General features: G+C 41.4%; 1 protein-coding gene across 1 annotated transcript in view; it reads left to right on the top strand.

The window, feature by feature from the left end:
* ST8SIA4 (ST8 alpha-N-acetyl-neuraminide alpha-2,8-sialyltransferase 4) overlaps positions 1-14,003 on the top strand; it is a 155,319-nt gene that overhangs the window by 90,778 nt on the left and 50,538 nt on the right. Inside the window, exon 4 of the mRNA XM_066601904.1 lies at positions 6,071-6,364. Coding sequence (XP_066458001.1) covers positions 6,071-6,364 — 294 coding nt within the window. The remainder of the gene's footprint in view (positions 1-6,070; positions 6,365-14,003) is intronic.

Below are 14,003 nucleotides of genomic sequence, written 5' to 3'. Positions count from 1 at the left end.
CTCATGCCCAGGGATATCGTGGATCAACTCGTAACAGTTTTACAGGGCCTGAAGAACCAGTCATCAAGAGAAGTTGTTGAAATTCTATCTGACAAATGTATTATGTCTTCATAGGGGTTTATCCTCTCTCCACACCACACAGAGAAATGGAGTAGGCTCAATAGGGGAGATATAAGTTAGATGGGAAAGCAGGTAAGGGCCATAGAAAAGTCATGCAAACCAAGAACACCAAGTGCTTTAAATTAGTTTTGCTTGACATTTAGACATTTCTGCATGATTGCGTGACATTTATGCAGAAAAGCATTGCTCTCGTGTAAAATGCATTGTATCTAACAAAAGTTGACATGGGTCCTGATAGAAATACATAGCACAAATGTTCCACCGTGAAGTAAATTGAAGTCATTCATATTCAAGTCATAGTAGCCATGATGCTGGGACCTAAAAAGAATAAGAATTATTTGTGAATAATGTACACTATATTTTGGGTTTTTTTTTTTTTTACAAGCTCCTTGCAAAGACATGAAAAAGCACAAAGTAACACAAATCTAAAGTACAGTTTGAAAATTACAATTTGTCTACAGTGTTGCATAAGGAGTTCTCACTATATAAATAAGATAAAAAGGTACAAAGCAAATAAGTATTTGTGGTTCTATATGGTTCCAGTATACGTGTGCATATAGATAGTATGGAAATGAAATCTTGATTTTCAAGAATTTTGGAGCACTATCAGGGGACAGAAGATGATAGATCATAGAGCTGGTAAAGTGGAATTCCCAGGTTTGATCTTCACATCAGAGTGATTCACATTTGTCTGGATAATTGATGAAGAAGAGTTTTTAAAAATGTAAAGGCATTGACACTTCCATTTCCAGCTTCAAGGCGGCTTACTGGGCCTCTAATATTGATAACTTATCCTTAGGATAGGTCATCAATATCAGATCAGTGGGGTGTCTACAGCTCTGTGACATCACGTTCATTGGTCACATGGCCTGAAAACAGCTAGGTTCCATTCAAGTGGATGGGACTATGCTGCAATACCAGGCACAGGCGCTATGAAATGTACAGTATTGTGCCTGGTAAGCTACAGGACCTCGGGAGACCAGCCCAGACAGTGCTGGCTAGGTAAGTAAAATAAGTCATTCCCTGAAAATAGGACCTAGTGTCTCTTTTGGGGCAACAAAATTAATATAAAGGACATGCGTGGAGCTATGGAACCTCAGAGACCAGCGGTAGACACCCGGACTGTGACTGCTAGGTAATTATTTTTTAATGTAATCTAACTAGGTCTTATATTCTGTGTTCTATTTCAAGCCTCCCTGAAAAAATCTAAAAATCAGGGTAGGGCTTATTTTAGGGGTAGGTCTTATTTTCAAGGAAACGCTGTACTTTTGGTTAGCAATACAAAAAAGATTAAGACCTATAAATCAACATAATTCAATCAGTCATTTGATAAGTGTAATAGTCTTTTTTTAATTGCACCTCATTTTGGTCTGTTTTAAGACATGCAAAGAGTCCATTGTTCACATTTCACTTTGTAAAAAGACTCCCAGTACATTACGCAATATGAGAGGAAATCGGGTCACAATGCAATGTTTATGACTGAAGGTTCAGATGCACCTATAGTATCCTTCCTTCTTCTTTATTAAAGTGGTATTCCACAGCATATGCCAGAAATGTCTGAGAGAAGCAGGTCCCACCTCCCAGACTCACGTGTATCTTGAGATGCCCCCTCACTTCTTCCTGCTTTTCGTTTCTCCGCTATCTGTGTATCTAAGAACTTACAGAAACAGCATAGCTCGCTTTGCAATGCTTTTTATATAACTCGCTTCTTTGGGAGTTACGGAAAAAACGCCGAGAGTTTGTGTGCCTGTTTCTGTTTAAAGTCCGTCCGACTGTGGCAAGCTGAATGCAACACAAAGCAGGAGGAGAGCGGTTGGGAAGGTGTGAGTGGCCAGGATGGAAATACACCTTTAAAGTTACATAAAACCATTGGCTTATAGATTTGCATTGTTTTCATTCTAACATGCTGATAGTGTTTTATCTTGGGTTGTTGAGATCCATCAAAACATATTTTGAATTGCATGGTCTTTAATATCCACAATAATAGTTTTGATTAGGGCTAGCTTACAACTGTACACGGTTGTTGTCCGTTCCCTTTGCTTTATGCTACAAATGTTGGAGGGAAAGAGACTTCTAAACAAATCCTATAGTTTTCAATGGAAATTATTTTGAACCTAAGAAGGGTAAAAATTAGAGATGAGCGAGCATACTCGCTAAGGGCAATTACTCGATCGAGCATTGTCCTTAGCGAGTACCTGCTCGCTCGGGAGAAAAGGTTCAGCTGCGGGCGGGGGAGAGCGGGGAGAAACGGAGGGGAGATCTCTGCCTCTCTTCCCCCCCCCCCCCCCGCTCCCCCCTGCTCATTGCCGCAACTCACCTCTCCCCCTCACCGGCAGCCGAACCTTTTCAGGTACTCGCTAAGGACAATGCTCGATCGAGTAATTATCCTTAGCGAGTATGCTCGCTCATCTCTAGTAAAAATGTCTTTTTATATGAGAGATGTTTTCTTTTTGACTGATAGAGATACAACATATGCGGCATTTCCCTGTTAGCAGGTGCTGTGCCCATTGCTATCAACAAAAGTCCAAGTAAGAACAATCTGTATGCTGTAAAGTCAGAGCTGAGCCTTATAGGGCCGTGCCTTAGATTCCCTAATGGCATCCAATACTCTTAGTAATATATAGATGAAGGGAGTCTTTCAAATCTCTACGAATAGCTTATCCTTGCATATTGTGAAAAATATCATGCCATTTGCATGTTCCATGCATTTTAATTAGTAATAAGGGTATGCATTTTGTAACACACTGTAAATTATCAATTAACTGTAGCACATAAACTGCTTGATTCAATCTGTTTTAACTGCCTTTTTATGCTTCATTTATTGCACTCAAATTTTATTACTCAATTAAGTTAGAAGTTACGAAATGTTACAAGTTTGAAAAATTGTGGTGACTAAAAGTCAGACCAATAGATTACCTGTTCTACTACCTAAACCTTATTAAGGAAATTGGTTTATTAGTCCACACAACATAAGTTTCAGTAATGCATGAACATATGTTAAATACTAATGAAAGGAAGGCGTTTAGATTAATAAAAAGACACAAGTGTGATACCTTGTGCCGAGAGGTTATTTGTGTATGTTGATATCTTGTGTTTGTGTTTTTTTAATTGTGTCGGGAAATGGTTTATTGTGGGTAAGCATTGTACATTGAATCTCTTAAGGCCCGTTTACACACAACGATCATCGTTCAAAAATCGTTCAAACGAGCGAAAGTGAACGTAATCGTTTAGTGGGAAAATAGAAAAAAAAATCGCTCACTTGTCATTCGGGGTTGTTTAAGCTGACTTTTCAGCTTAAACTCACTGGTTCGCTGGCTTGTCGTTCCGTGTGAATGCTTCAAGCTTGCTTCCCATAGGAGGGAGAAGCCAGCAAGTGGCCAGCAAGTCTGTCTGTGTAAAAGCTCTGCACGAGCGCTGATGACCTTAGTGGTGACAGCCCAAATGACTGTCGGCCCATGTAACAGGGCCTTTACACACCTCCCCCTGTGGTCTACTTGAAAAGCATTTCAAGCTTTGCCTTATTGCAATTCATCTTGTTATTGTCTAATATCTACAGTACCTACTTGACTGCCTAACTTCTGTGATGTAATGACCATGTTTTGATTGACCCTTCATAGAGATTTCAGTGCTGTTGTGCTAACTATGGTCAGACCAGAAATGTGACTTCCGCTTGTTTTATTTATTTTGTGGTGCTGCCTATATTGGTATGATTAGATCTTTTACAAAATCTTTACCGAGATATGCTATTACATTTTTTTTTTTTGTCCATTGCTTGTTTTTTGTAAACGCTCATTCTTCTTGTGAAGAAACATATTTGCTCATGTATTTTGTATAAGGGCAAATAATAAAAAGAGAATTTTAAAAAATTTGTATATAATGACTTGGAAAAAATCTAATAAAAACTAAGAAACATGCTAATGTTTTTTTATACAGCTATACATGCCTAGTCTTAGGTTATTCATTAATCAGGAGAGCATGATCAGAACAGTGAGCAACAGCATTACCAATAGGCTTCTTTGCAACCCATGGACAACCTAACAGGGTCTGTTAGTGGCCACCTGCGGAGGACTTCTTATCAAAATGTTTTCAAATAATCTTTTCAAGAGGATTTATTACATTGTTGAGGTGGAAAAAGTCATAGAATTATAGAATGGTAGAGTTGGAAGGGACCTCTGGGATCATCAGGTCCAACCCCCTGCTCAGTGCAGGATCACTAAATCATCCCAGACTAGCATTCAAGTTCAATATGGTATTACAGTAATTGTGTTGATTCAGCATGATTCCACCTTGGACTCCCTTCTGTGCTATCTGACAATACTACAACTGATCAGGCTGCTTAGATCCCTGTATCAATCCGTCTTTTGAAACTTGAATTCTATAGCTATTTATATGATTCCTTGGAAGGGAGGACCTATGTTCTGATTTTGAAATACACTAAATCTAAAAAAAAAATCAAGCACCTGGAAGGAGTTCTTAAAAAATTGAATAAAACTTTCTCTGTGTGATTTTAATGTTGATATAAGCAATTACAATATCGGAGCAAAAGGATAATTTTATTGTGTAAAATGGAACACTTGAAGGGAAGCTCTAGTACCCTGTTGTACCGTCTCTAGCTTGGATACAAGATGTGATACAGGCATGGAGGCTTTAGTATCCTGTTGTACTGCCTCTAGTTTGGATGTAAGATATAATACAGGTGGGCATGGAAGCTCTAGTACCCTGTTGTAGCACCTCTAGCTTGGATACAAGATGTGATACGGGCAGGCATGAAGGCTCTAGTACCCTGTTGTACCGCCTCTAGCTTGGATACTAGATGTTATACAGGTGGGCATGGAAGCTCTAGTACCCTGTTGTAGCACCTCTAGCTTGGATACAAGATGTGATTCGGGCAGGCATGGAGCCTCTAGTACCCTGTTGTACCGCCTCTAGCTTGCATGTAAGATGTGATACAGGCAGGCATGGAGGCTCTAGTACCCTGTTGTACCGCCTCTAGCTTGGATACTAGATGTTATACAGGTGGGCATGGAGGCTCTAGTACCCTGTTGTACCGCCTCTAGCTTGTATACAAGATGTGATACAGAGGGTATGGAGACTCTAGTACCCTGTTGGACCACCTCTAGCTTGGATGCAAGATGTGATACGGGCAGGCATGGAGGCTCTAGTACCCTGTTGTACCGCCTCTAGCTTGGATACTAGATGTTATACAGGTGGGCATGGAGGCTTTAGTACCCTGTTGTACCGCCTCTAGCTTGAATACTGGATGCTATACAGTTGGGCATGGAGGCTCTAGTACCCTGTTGTACCGCCTCTAACTTGGATACTGGATGTTATACAGGTGGGCATGGAGGCTCTAGTACCCTGTTGTACCGCCTCTAGCTTGTATACAAGATGTGATACAGAGGGTATGGAGACTCTAGTACCCTGTTGGACCACCTCTAGCTTGGATGCAAGATGTGATACGGGCAGGCATGGAGGCTCTAGTACCCTGTTGTACCGCCTCTAGCTTGGATACTAGATGTTATACAGGTGGGCATGGAGGCTTTAGTACCCTGTTGTACCGCCTCTAGCTTGAATACTGGATGCTATACAGTTGGGCATGGAGGCTCTAGTACCCTGTTGTACCGCCTCTAATTTGGATACAGGATGTGATATAGGCAGGTATGGAGGGTCTAGCATCCTGTTGTAGTGTCTCTGGTTTGGATACTATATGTGATACAGGCAGGTATGGAGGAATACAGGTTGCAGAATTTCTAGATACTGGCACAAGAGGTACAAAAATATCCGGATCTTGGTGGCAGTACACAGGTCAGGTACTAAATCCCCAGACTCATAAGTAGGCAGACATGTACTTGCATGAACAGTTTTACGCTTTGCCAGATTCCTTTAATAATGTATTAAATGTGTTATGTGCACAAATAGCATGTTCATACTTGTGCTTCTATTTGTATAGGTGCAATTTAGCTCCTGTAGTTGAATTTGCTGCTGATGTTGGAATGAAATCGGACTTCATAACCATGAACCCATCTGTGGTACAAAGAGCATTTGGAGGATTTCGCAATGAAAGCGACACGGCAAAATTTGTCCATAGACTTTCCATGCTAAATGACAGCGTTCTCTGGATACCAGCTTTCATGGTCAAAGGTGGAGAGAAGCACGTTGAATGGGTTAATGCATTAATTCTTAAGAATAAACTCAGAGTACGGACTGCCTATCCATCGCTAAGGCTCATTCACGCAGTCAGAGGGTAAGTACCTGAAAATGACTAGTCTCTCTTGTTACAATTGATTTCTCAAGTAAATTTTTATCTAAAAGAATGATTTATGGGAAGGCTTGAAAAAGAATATATAATTTGACTAGTGGCGTGTGTTCATTTTGTAGAATAACTTTACATTTGAGAACAATGCTATGTAATGATTTATGTTGAAAGCGTGAACCCATGCTATAAAGAAATATTATACTGTGCATTAGTGTTTAACCTTTTGTTACAGTCGCAGTTTTGTGGAGAAAGATGACCATAATGTGTGAGATTTAAATATATTAAGTTGCATTTCCACAAAGGATGAATAATTATTCTCGGTGGTACATCACAGCGTGCAAGACCGAACAGCTATTATGTCTTGCTGAAATGTGAAAGACTATAAAAGTTAGGAGAGGCAGAATGGAAATATGGAATGCATCACATATACACATTGTTTTATTGCCATATATCCTTACGTGTCCTTCATTTTTTAACATTTTCCCTCGTATTTTTCATATCTCCCATTTCCTTCACCACAATGTTGTTCCCTAGGTACATGATTTATTATACCCATAAAGTGCAAAAATGTAGCCTTAGATACACTGCTAGTCTAAAACAATGTAACATTGAAATATGAGCACAAACGGTAGACCAGGACTGAATTGCTTATATTTCAGGTTCTGATAATGTTTGGAATACTTTTCACCATAATACATTGTGGGCGGTTAAATAGTTTTAAAGCATATTGACATTTCTGGTGACTTTTGCCGAACAAGCTGGTGTGTGTGAATAACACTATTTTTGAAGATTGTGACTTGAATCCTGTATTTTTCAACAAGTTTAAATTTGTGCAGGCTCCATCTCTCATTTTTATATTTTCTTGAGGTGGTAGGTGAAGACTAGAACACAAAAAAGAGGCGATCTTCTATCACTGTTTCTCAAATACAAAGAAACAGCAACATGGAGGAATAATAGTGAAGTACAGAGCAGTGTACATGTGATTCCAGTAGCTATGAAACAGTAAAATACTTACTATTAGCTGCAGCACCTCTCTGTGTGTCTCTCTGCTTCTCTCTCACTTGGCTCCTGCTCTGTCCTACCCTTTCTTCTCTTCATAGATTCGTATAGGTATGATGTAGTGTGATCTGTCAGTGAGTGGTTAGTCCATCTTGTCTCCAAAGACAGATTTCAGTAGTGACAGTTTAGGAGAAACAAGGAACAAAGAAAGGAGCTTGATAAGAGGAGAAAAAGAGCATTTTTCGCTGATAAGATCTTAGTTTCCGATATTTGCCTCTAGTATTGATTTACGTAAAGTTTGTTGAAAATTCAATATTTGAATACTGTTTTAACAGTTTCACTATAGAGTAATTCTGCATGAAAGGTCAAGTAACATTGTATATGTATTCCATAGTCTATATTGTATTTAATTAGAACCTGTATTGCACTTTAGATCTGAGGGAAAAATTCTACTGTGTCCCTAACATATATTGCAAGAATAATATTGATACTATAAAACAAAATCTTAACATTTATTTATGTTTTCTAAATAGGGAATGGAAAAGTACCTCCACAGCACCATCTATTGGAAGATGATTTCAAATGGTGGTGCTGTGAAGATATGAGATGACACCTTGGATAGGCTCCGACAGCAGAGAGGCTGGTAATATACAGTAAGAGAACCCGGCGGACGTCTTCCAACATCGGAGCTGTACAGCCTTAAATGATAGTGTCTTAAGATGTCAGACGGGGTTAGAAAGGGTTAAAACCGATGCTTTATGCTACCTCTTTAATAGTAATATAATTAAGTGGTCCATAGAAAGCCTATGATTGATGTTCTCTTGTGTTCTCATCACCAAACAAATCAGAGTAGTAAGGGGTTGTCTGGTATGCGTCCAGTGAAATGACAATCAAAATGCTAGAAGCTGGACAGACTCCATTAGTCAGTGGAGTTCAACCGGATATGGCGGTTCCAGTATTTTTACAATTTGGCTCTAGAGAGCCCCAGTGCAGATGTGTAAGGGGCCTTACTTTGACATTATGTGGGAAGTAATTCATATTGTGATGATATTTAGATAACCTCTTAACGACCGTCAAATTTTGAAAAACGCTACTTCTCCAAACTTTCTGAAATTTTTCAATTTTTTTTTTTTTTTAGAAATAAATGCAAAACATATCGACCAAAATTCACCACTAGCATAAAGTACAATGTGTCATGAAAAAGCAGTGTGGGAATTAGAGTTGTGCGAACGTACTCTGCTGAGCTTGATGCTCGTTCGAGTATTAGCGTACGATGGAGGGGGATAGAGGGAGACAAACCTAGGGGGGAAAAAAAAGCTCTACACACGGCGTCCCACATACAAAAATGCTCGAGTCTTCCATTGTAGTCAATGGGGTTCGTTACTTGAATAGAGCTCTTGAATTTTACGAAAAGCTCAACTCGACTAACGTAGACTCGAGCATTTGGGTGCTCGCTCATCTCTAGTGAGAATCATTTGTATAAGCAAAAGCTGTCCAAAGCTCTTGCCATATAAAGTGACATATGCTAGAGTTGAAAAATGGGGCTTGGACAGGAAGGCCAAAACTTGCTGATGTGTTAAGAGGATAAGGTCATTCTATAACTAGAGTGTGTGATTCCATCATTCACATAGCAGAAAATATTGCATGCTTTATTTAGAAAAATCCATAAAATCCATCACAAAAAAGTAGTTTTGTGATGGATTTTATGGATTTTTCTACATAAAGCCCGCAATATTTTCTACTACATGGATATGGGAATCACACGCTCTTCTTTGGTTTATAACTGTGCCGTACACATCCGTGCATTCATAGGTGAACTGGTTATTTTACTTTACCATCATTATATATTAAACTATCAAATGATGCTCAACAGATACAAAGAAAGTGTCATTAGTAATTTGAATATAACACATCATATTGTTTTTTCTGTGGACTCCATATTAGTCATTGTATGACATAATAATTGCATTTGAAGCTACTGTTCTAATGTGCCAGTATTGTGTTTTGCATACACTTGTGTATATATACCACCATGGACTGTCCAAAATCCAAAGGGTTAATCTTAAAAGTTGAAAAACTTGTTTAACGTAAAATAGGAGATGTAATCTCTTACATAATAAAGTATATCTGCTGAATTCTCATGCCTTTATGCTTGATAACCGCAACTGAAAACATTATCATGTCTAACACCACTCACAAGATATGATACAGATCTTCATTGAGTTTATTATTTGTACTGAAGTGTTCTACAATGATGTTAAAAATCGTGTAGAAACATAGTCAGTTCTCTTTCATTTTTACGGAACTACCTACATTATTGAGCATATTATACCACAATAAAAGGAGATAAGAAAAGAATATTGTTAAAATATAGTATGTTACAAAGCCATTTCTAAAGCTCCACTAGTCGAGTTGATATTAAAGCCATGCTGTGCTATACTTTTACTCAAAAGCGATGGAACTGCCAAAAAAGGCTCCAAAAGAAGTCCCTGAGGAGGATGTGAACATAGCATTAATCTTTCCTTGCCAAAATAGCTCCAGGGTCTCAGCAGCAACTCACCCAGAAAGTCACACACTTCACTGAAGAACAGCTGAAGAACTGTAGGGTTTAGGGTTAACTATTTGCAGGTCTAGCTGTGGTCTTGTCTTGATGACTTTCCAATAAATGAGAGTGGGCAGAAATAGTATTCAAGAAGTTAAACCCCTGAACAATTCCTCATCTTTTTGAAAGTAAGTTAGAGGTGCGTCCATCATGCCAATAGCGTTTATACCATCGCAGTAGTCAGACGTGGTGGTGGCAGCGTGATGTTGGTAATACTCTGTTTTCTCTGGCTTTGAACAAATTGCCACTATTGCAGAAACAACTAATTCTGAAGAGCACCTAAAAAGGTCTTTAGGATACTTAGTTGTCACCAAAGTTCAAGGCTGAAGTGTTATCCGGTTATTCACTTCGGCAATAGAGATATTTTAGCTGGACCTGAACTAGCAGTTAATGTCTGAAATAATGAAGTTCTGCTAAGTAAACTGGGGTAATATCCTACAGCAGTGAGCCAAAAGCCCGTTATGAATCTATAGTAAGAGTTTGGTCTGGATCACCATTGGGTGTTAATAGGCTGAACAAGATGGACATATGCCTTTTTCAGCTTTACGTGCTTATGTTACTATGTTATAAAGCTATTAAAGGAGATGTCTCGAGGAAGCAGTTAATTTTTTTTTTTGCCCAGTCCCCCCCATTAAACACACATTACTAAGCCCCCCTGTAAATGACATTTCTAGCTGGTTCGTACTTACCGTTCCAGCGTTTCAGCAAGTTATAAAAGTTTCCTCAAGATGGCCGCCGGCTCTTTCCCAGTCGCTCGCTGCAGCCCGACGTGCGCGCTCCCGAGACGCCGCCAGCTGTGTCTCCATGGCAACCGGACGCATCGCAGCCGCCGACCAGACGCCCCGCAGCCGCCGACCAGACAGCAGGTAACCGGCGCTAGCCCCCGGCTCCCCAGCGCTAGCTCCCCCGGCGCAGCGACAGCCCCCCCCATCGCAGCGACAGCCCCCCCGGCCTAGCGCTAGCTCCCCCGGCGCAGCGACAGCCCCCCCGGCCTAGCGCTAGCTCCCCCGGCCTAGCGCTAGCTCCCCCGGCGCAGCGACAGCCCCCCCGGCCTAGCGCTAGCTCCCCCGGCCTAGCGCTAGCTCCCCCGGCGCAGCGACAGCCCCCCCGGCCTAGCGCTAGCTCCCCCGGCGCAGCGGCAGCCCCCCCCGACCCATCACTTACCTGGGAGGCTTCTCGGGGCTGCTGGGCTGGGCTGGGCTGGTCTTCTCCGCTGGGCAGCTCCAGTTTCTGCACCTTCCTCTAACAGAGGATGGTGCAGAATGGCCGCTTCAGCGCGCTCCCGAGCAGTGACAGCTCGTCTGCGCATGCGCAGAAGAGCTGTAGTGGGGAGCACACTGAAGCGGCTCGTGCTGAATGGAGAAGACCGGACTGCGCAAGCGCGTCTAAAAAAGCAAGCTGCCAGCGAATTTAGACGGAACCATGGAGACGAGGACGCTAGCAACGGAGCAGGTAAGTGGAATAACTTCTGTATGGCTCATATTTAATGCACAATGTACATTACAAAGTGCATTAATATGGCCATACGGAAGTGTATAACCCCACTTGGTTTCGCGAGACCACCCCTTTAATCTTTCACAAGGGTGGTATTAGTGTATCTTGGCGCCACCAGGAATTCCTGATGGAGTCAAGATTGACAGGGGGTGATGCCCCCTGATTCTGATTGGCTGCAAAGGGGTGTTCATCATCAGGTCCTGCAAGCCCACTAAACCCTCATACAAAAGGTATACAGCGGCCGCTGGCGCGCACATCCCCAGCAAAGTTCCTTTACCGACGACGGTCCACAAGCAGCGGCCACTGCCAAGGCTTGCGCGCAGCCCCAGGACACAGTTCCTTGACTGGCAGCGGAACACAAGCAACAACCCTCACAACTTCGGCAGCAGGGAGCCTATAACCGAAGTGAGAGTGGTTTCCCTGGAGCAGCCGTGACAGAGCTGTGTTTCCAGCGGCGCAACGGCAGTGACAGCAGAGGTCCAGGATAGAGCCCTGAGGTGGGGATGGAGGTCGCAGGCGGATTGGAGAGGTGAGCAGCCGCGCACTTCTCACTCTTGGCTGAAATGCCGGGCCGCACAGAAATCAGACACTGCAGTGTGTGCATACATGTTTCCCAGCGCTGCTGCCTTGACCTCCGGGTCACCATAGTACTTAGCCTTACATTATGACATGTAAATGCTGCGATGTTACACCCCTAACATGACACCATTTACAGGTAATAATGTAAGGCTACCTACTATAGTAACCCGTAGGGTAAGGCTGCAGCGCTGGGAAACATGTACGCACGCTGTGCTGCTAGGACCTTTCTCCCTTCACCCTTTTGGGAGCTGGGGGTGTGACAGGGGCTTTCCTCCTGTCAAATCCCTAGCATCCGGTGGCGTCAAGGTACATTAATACCCACAAGGGTTTTATGGTGGATACGGGTGTCAGATATACTGTATTAATTTCTTTAATAATAAGTAAAACTTGTCTTATGTGATTACTCATGTTGCTGTGCCCATTATCATATCACATTGACTAAGAAGCAAACTATTTCTTGGTTCAACAGATATAAAGGGCTATTCAAATGTTAGGGCCAGCAGAAACTGTCAGGAAACTGATTCAGAAGTTCAGGGAAACTGGTAGCATCCAGGACAAACTAAGAACTGGCCATTTTGTATGGGTGCCACTTGCGTGTCTTGTGAATCCTTACAACAGTTTGTTGACTCACACCATGCTACAGTGCTAGTCTTCTGGTGCTTTTCTGTGGACTCTTTGTAAAAACAGCTAGCATAGCCCTCAACATCTGGGGATCTGAAACACTGTTTGGATGACCAGTTCTTGGTTTGTTCAGGACACTAATAGTTTCCCTAAACTTCTGAATCAGTTTCTTGCAGTTTTGTGCACTGACTGGCTGTCTTCCTGGGTGTCCTTGATTGAAATGCTGCCCACATCACATAAACTTCTGTTACGATCTTGATTATCTCAGGTCTGTCATGAATTCTTAATAGCATCTTCTGGTACGTGATAAGACATGCTATTAGTCAGGAGTGTCATTACAGGCTTGTGGGCCTGGGTGCAAAAGTTCAGCTTGGTCCCCCACCTGCATATTAACACCCCTCCCCTGTGTAGTCTACCACCCCAAATAAAATAATAAGGTTAAATCATATACTTGATAAAGACACTATCGATTAAAAACGTTGTGTCTTTTTGGTCGAGAGGAATAAAGGAACCTATTTGAAATTGCACCGTCTATGCTGTCACATTGCCTTTTTGTAGTATAATAGGGTTAAAGATGTTGTCCCACAATTTAAAAAATAAAAATATATATCTATATATAATATGCATGTGTGTGTGTGTGTGTGTGTGTGTGTGTATATATATAATATAATTTTTTTAAACCCCCCTCTGGGGAGTTGTGGGTGCAGGCGCCATGTAGACTTCAGTCAAGGCAACTGTGGGATGTCACAGTGGCAAGGAGCACACTGGCTTACGGGTCAGGTTATAAGTGCTACCCCTATAGCTATGTCAGTGCTATTAGTGTATTCAATACCACATAATTCAACATAACTTTCTTAATACTCAACATGGCATCAGCCATAACTTCAAAATGATTGCAGATATTGAAAAAATGACCTATCAACTTCTGATGATATTATACTTTTAAATCATATATCCCATGACGCAGTTTTCATTGAAGTTTCTTGGACTGAATCCAAGATAGCTGCCACCAACATTGTAGACATGTCAAAAAGTTTTCTCCCACTCATATAAGTGTTCTACAAAGTTTCCTACTTGTATCACTTTTTATTCAGAAGAAATGCCGTGTGGCTCTGACTTTGAATCACTGAGTGCAGTGATAGGGGATATTTAGATAATGATTGTTTAGGGAGTAAAACTATGCAGGATCTTAAAACTTTAATGAACTCTGGGTTCATAGAGAGAAGTTTTTTAACTACGCATTTATTGTTTATAACATTAAAAGAAACAGAAGAAGTAAACAACAAAGTAAACAGGAAGCACCTGACTCCTCTCCCCACATGCCTGTTTGAG

Source organism: Eleutherodactylus coqui, chromosome 5 (genome assembly GCF_035609145.1).
Source record: "Eleutherodactylus coqui strain aEleCoq1 chromosome 5, aEleCoq1.hap1, whole genome shotgun sequence".
Lineage (NCBI taxonomy): Eukaryota > Metazoa > Chordata > Amphibia > Anura > Eleutherodactylidae > Eleutherodactylus > Eleutherodactylus coqui.
Note: the sequence above shows the minus strand (reverse complement) of the source record. Positions and strands in the feature narration are given on the sequence as shown.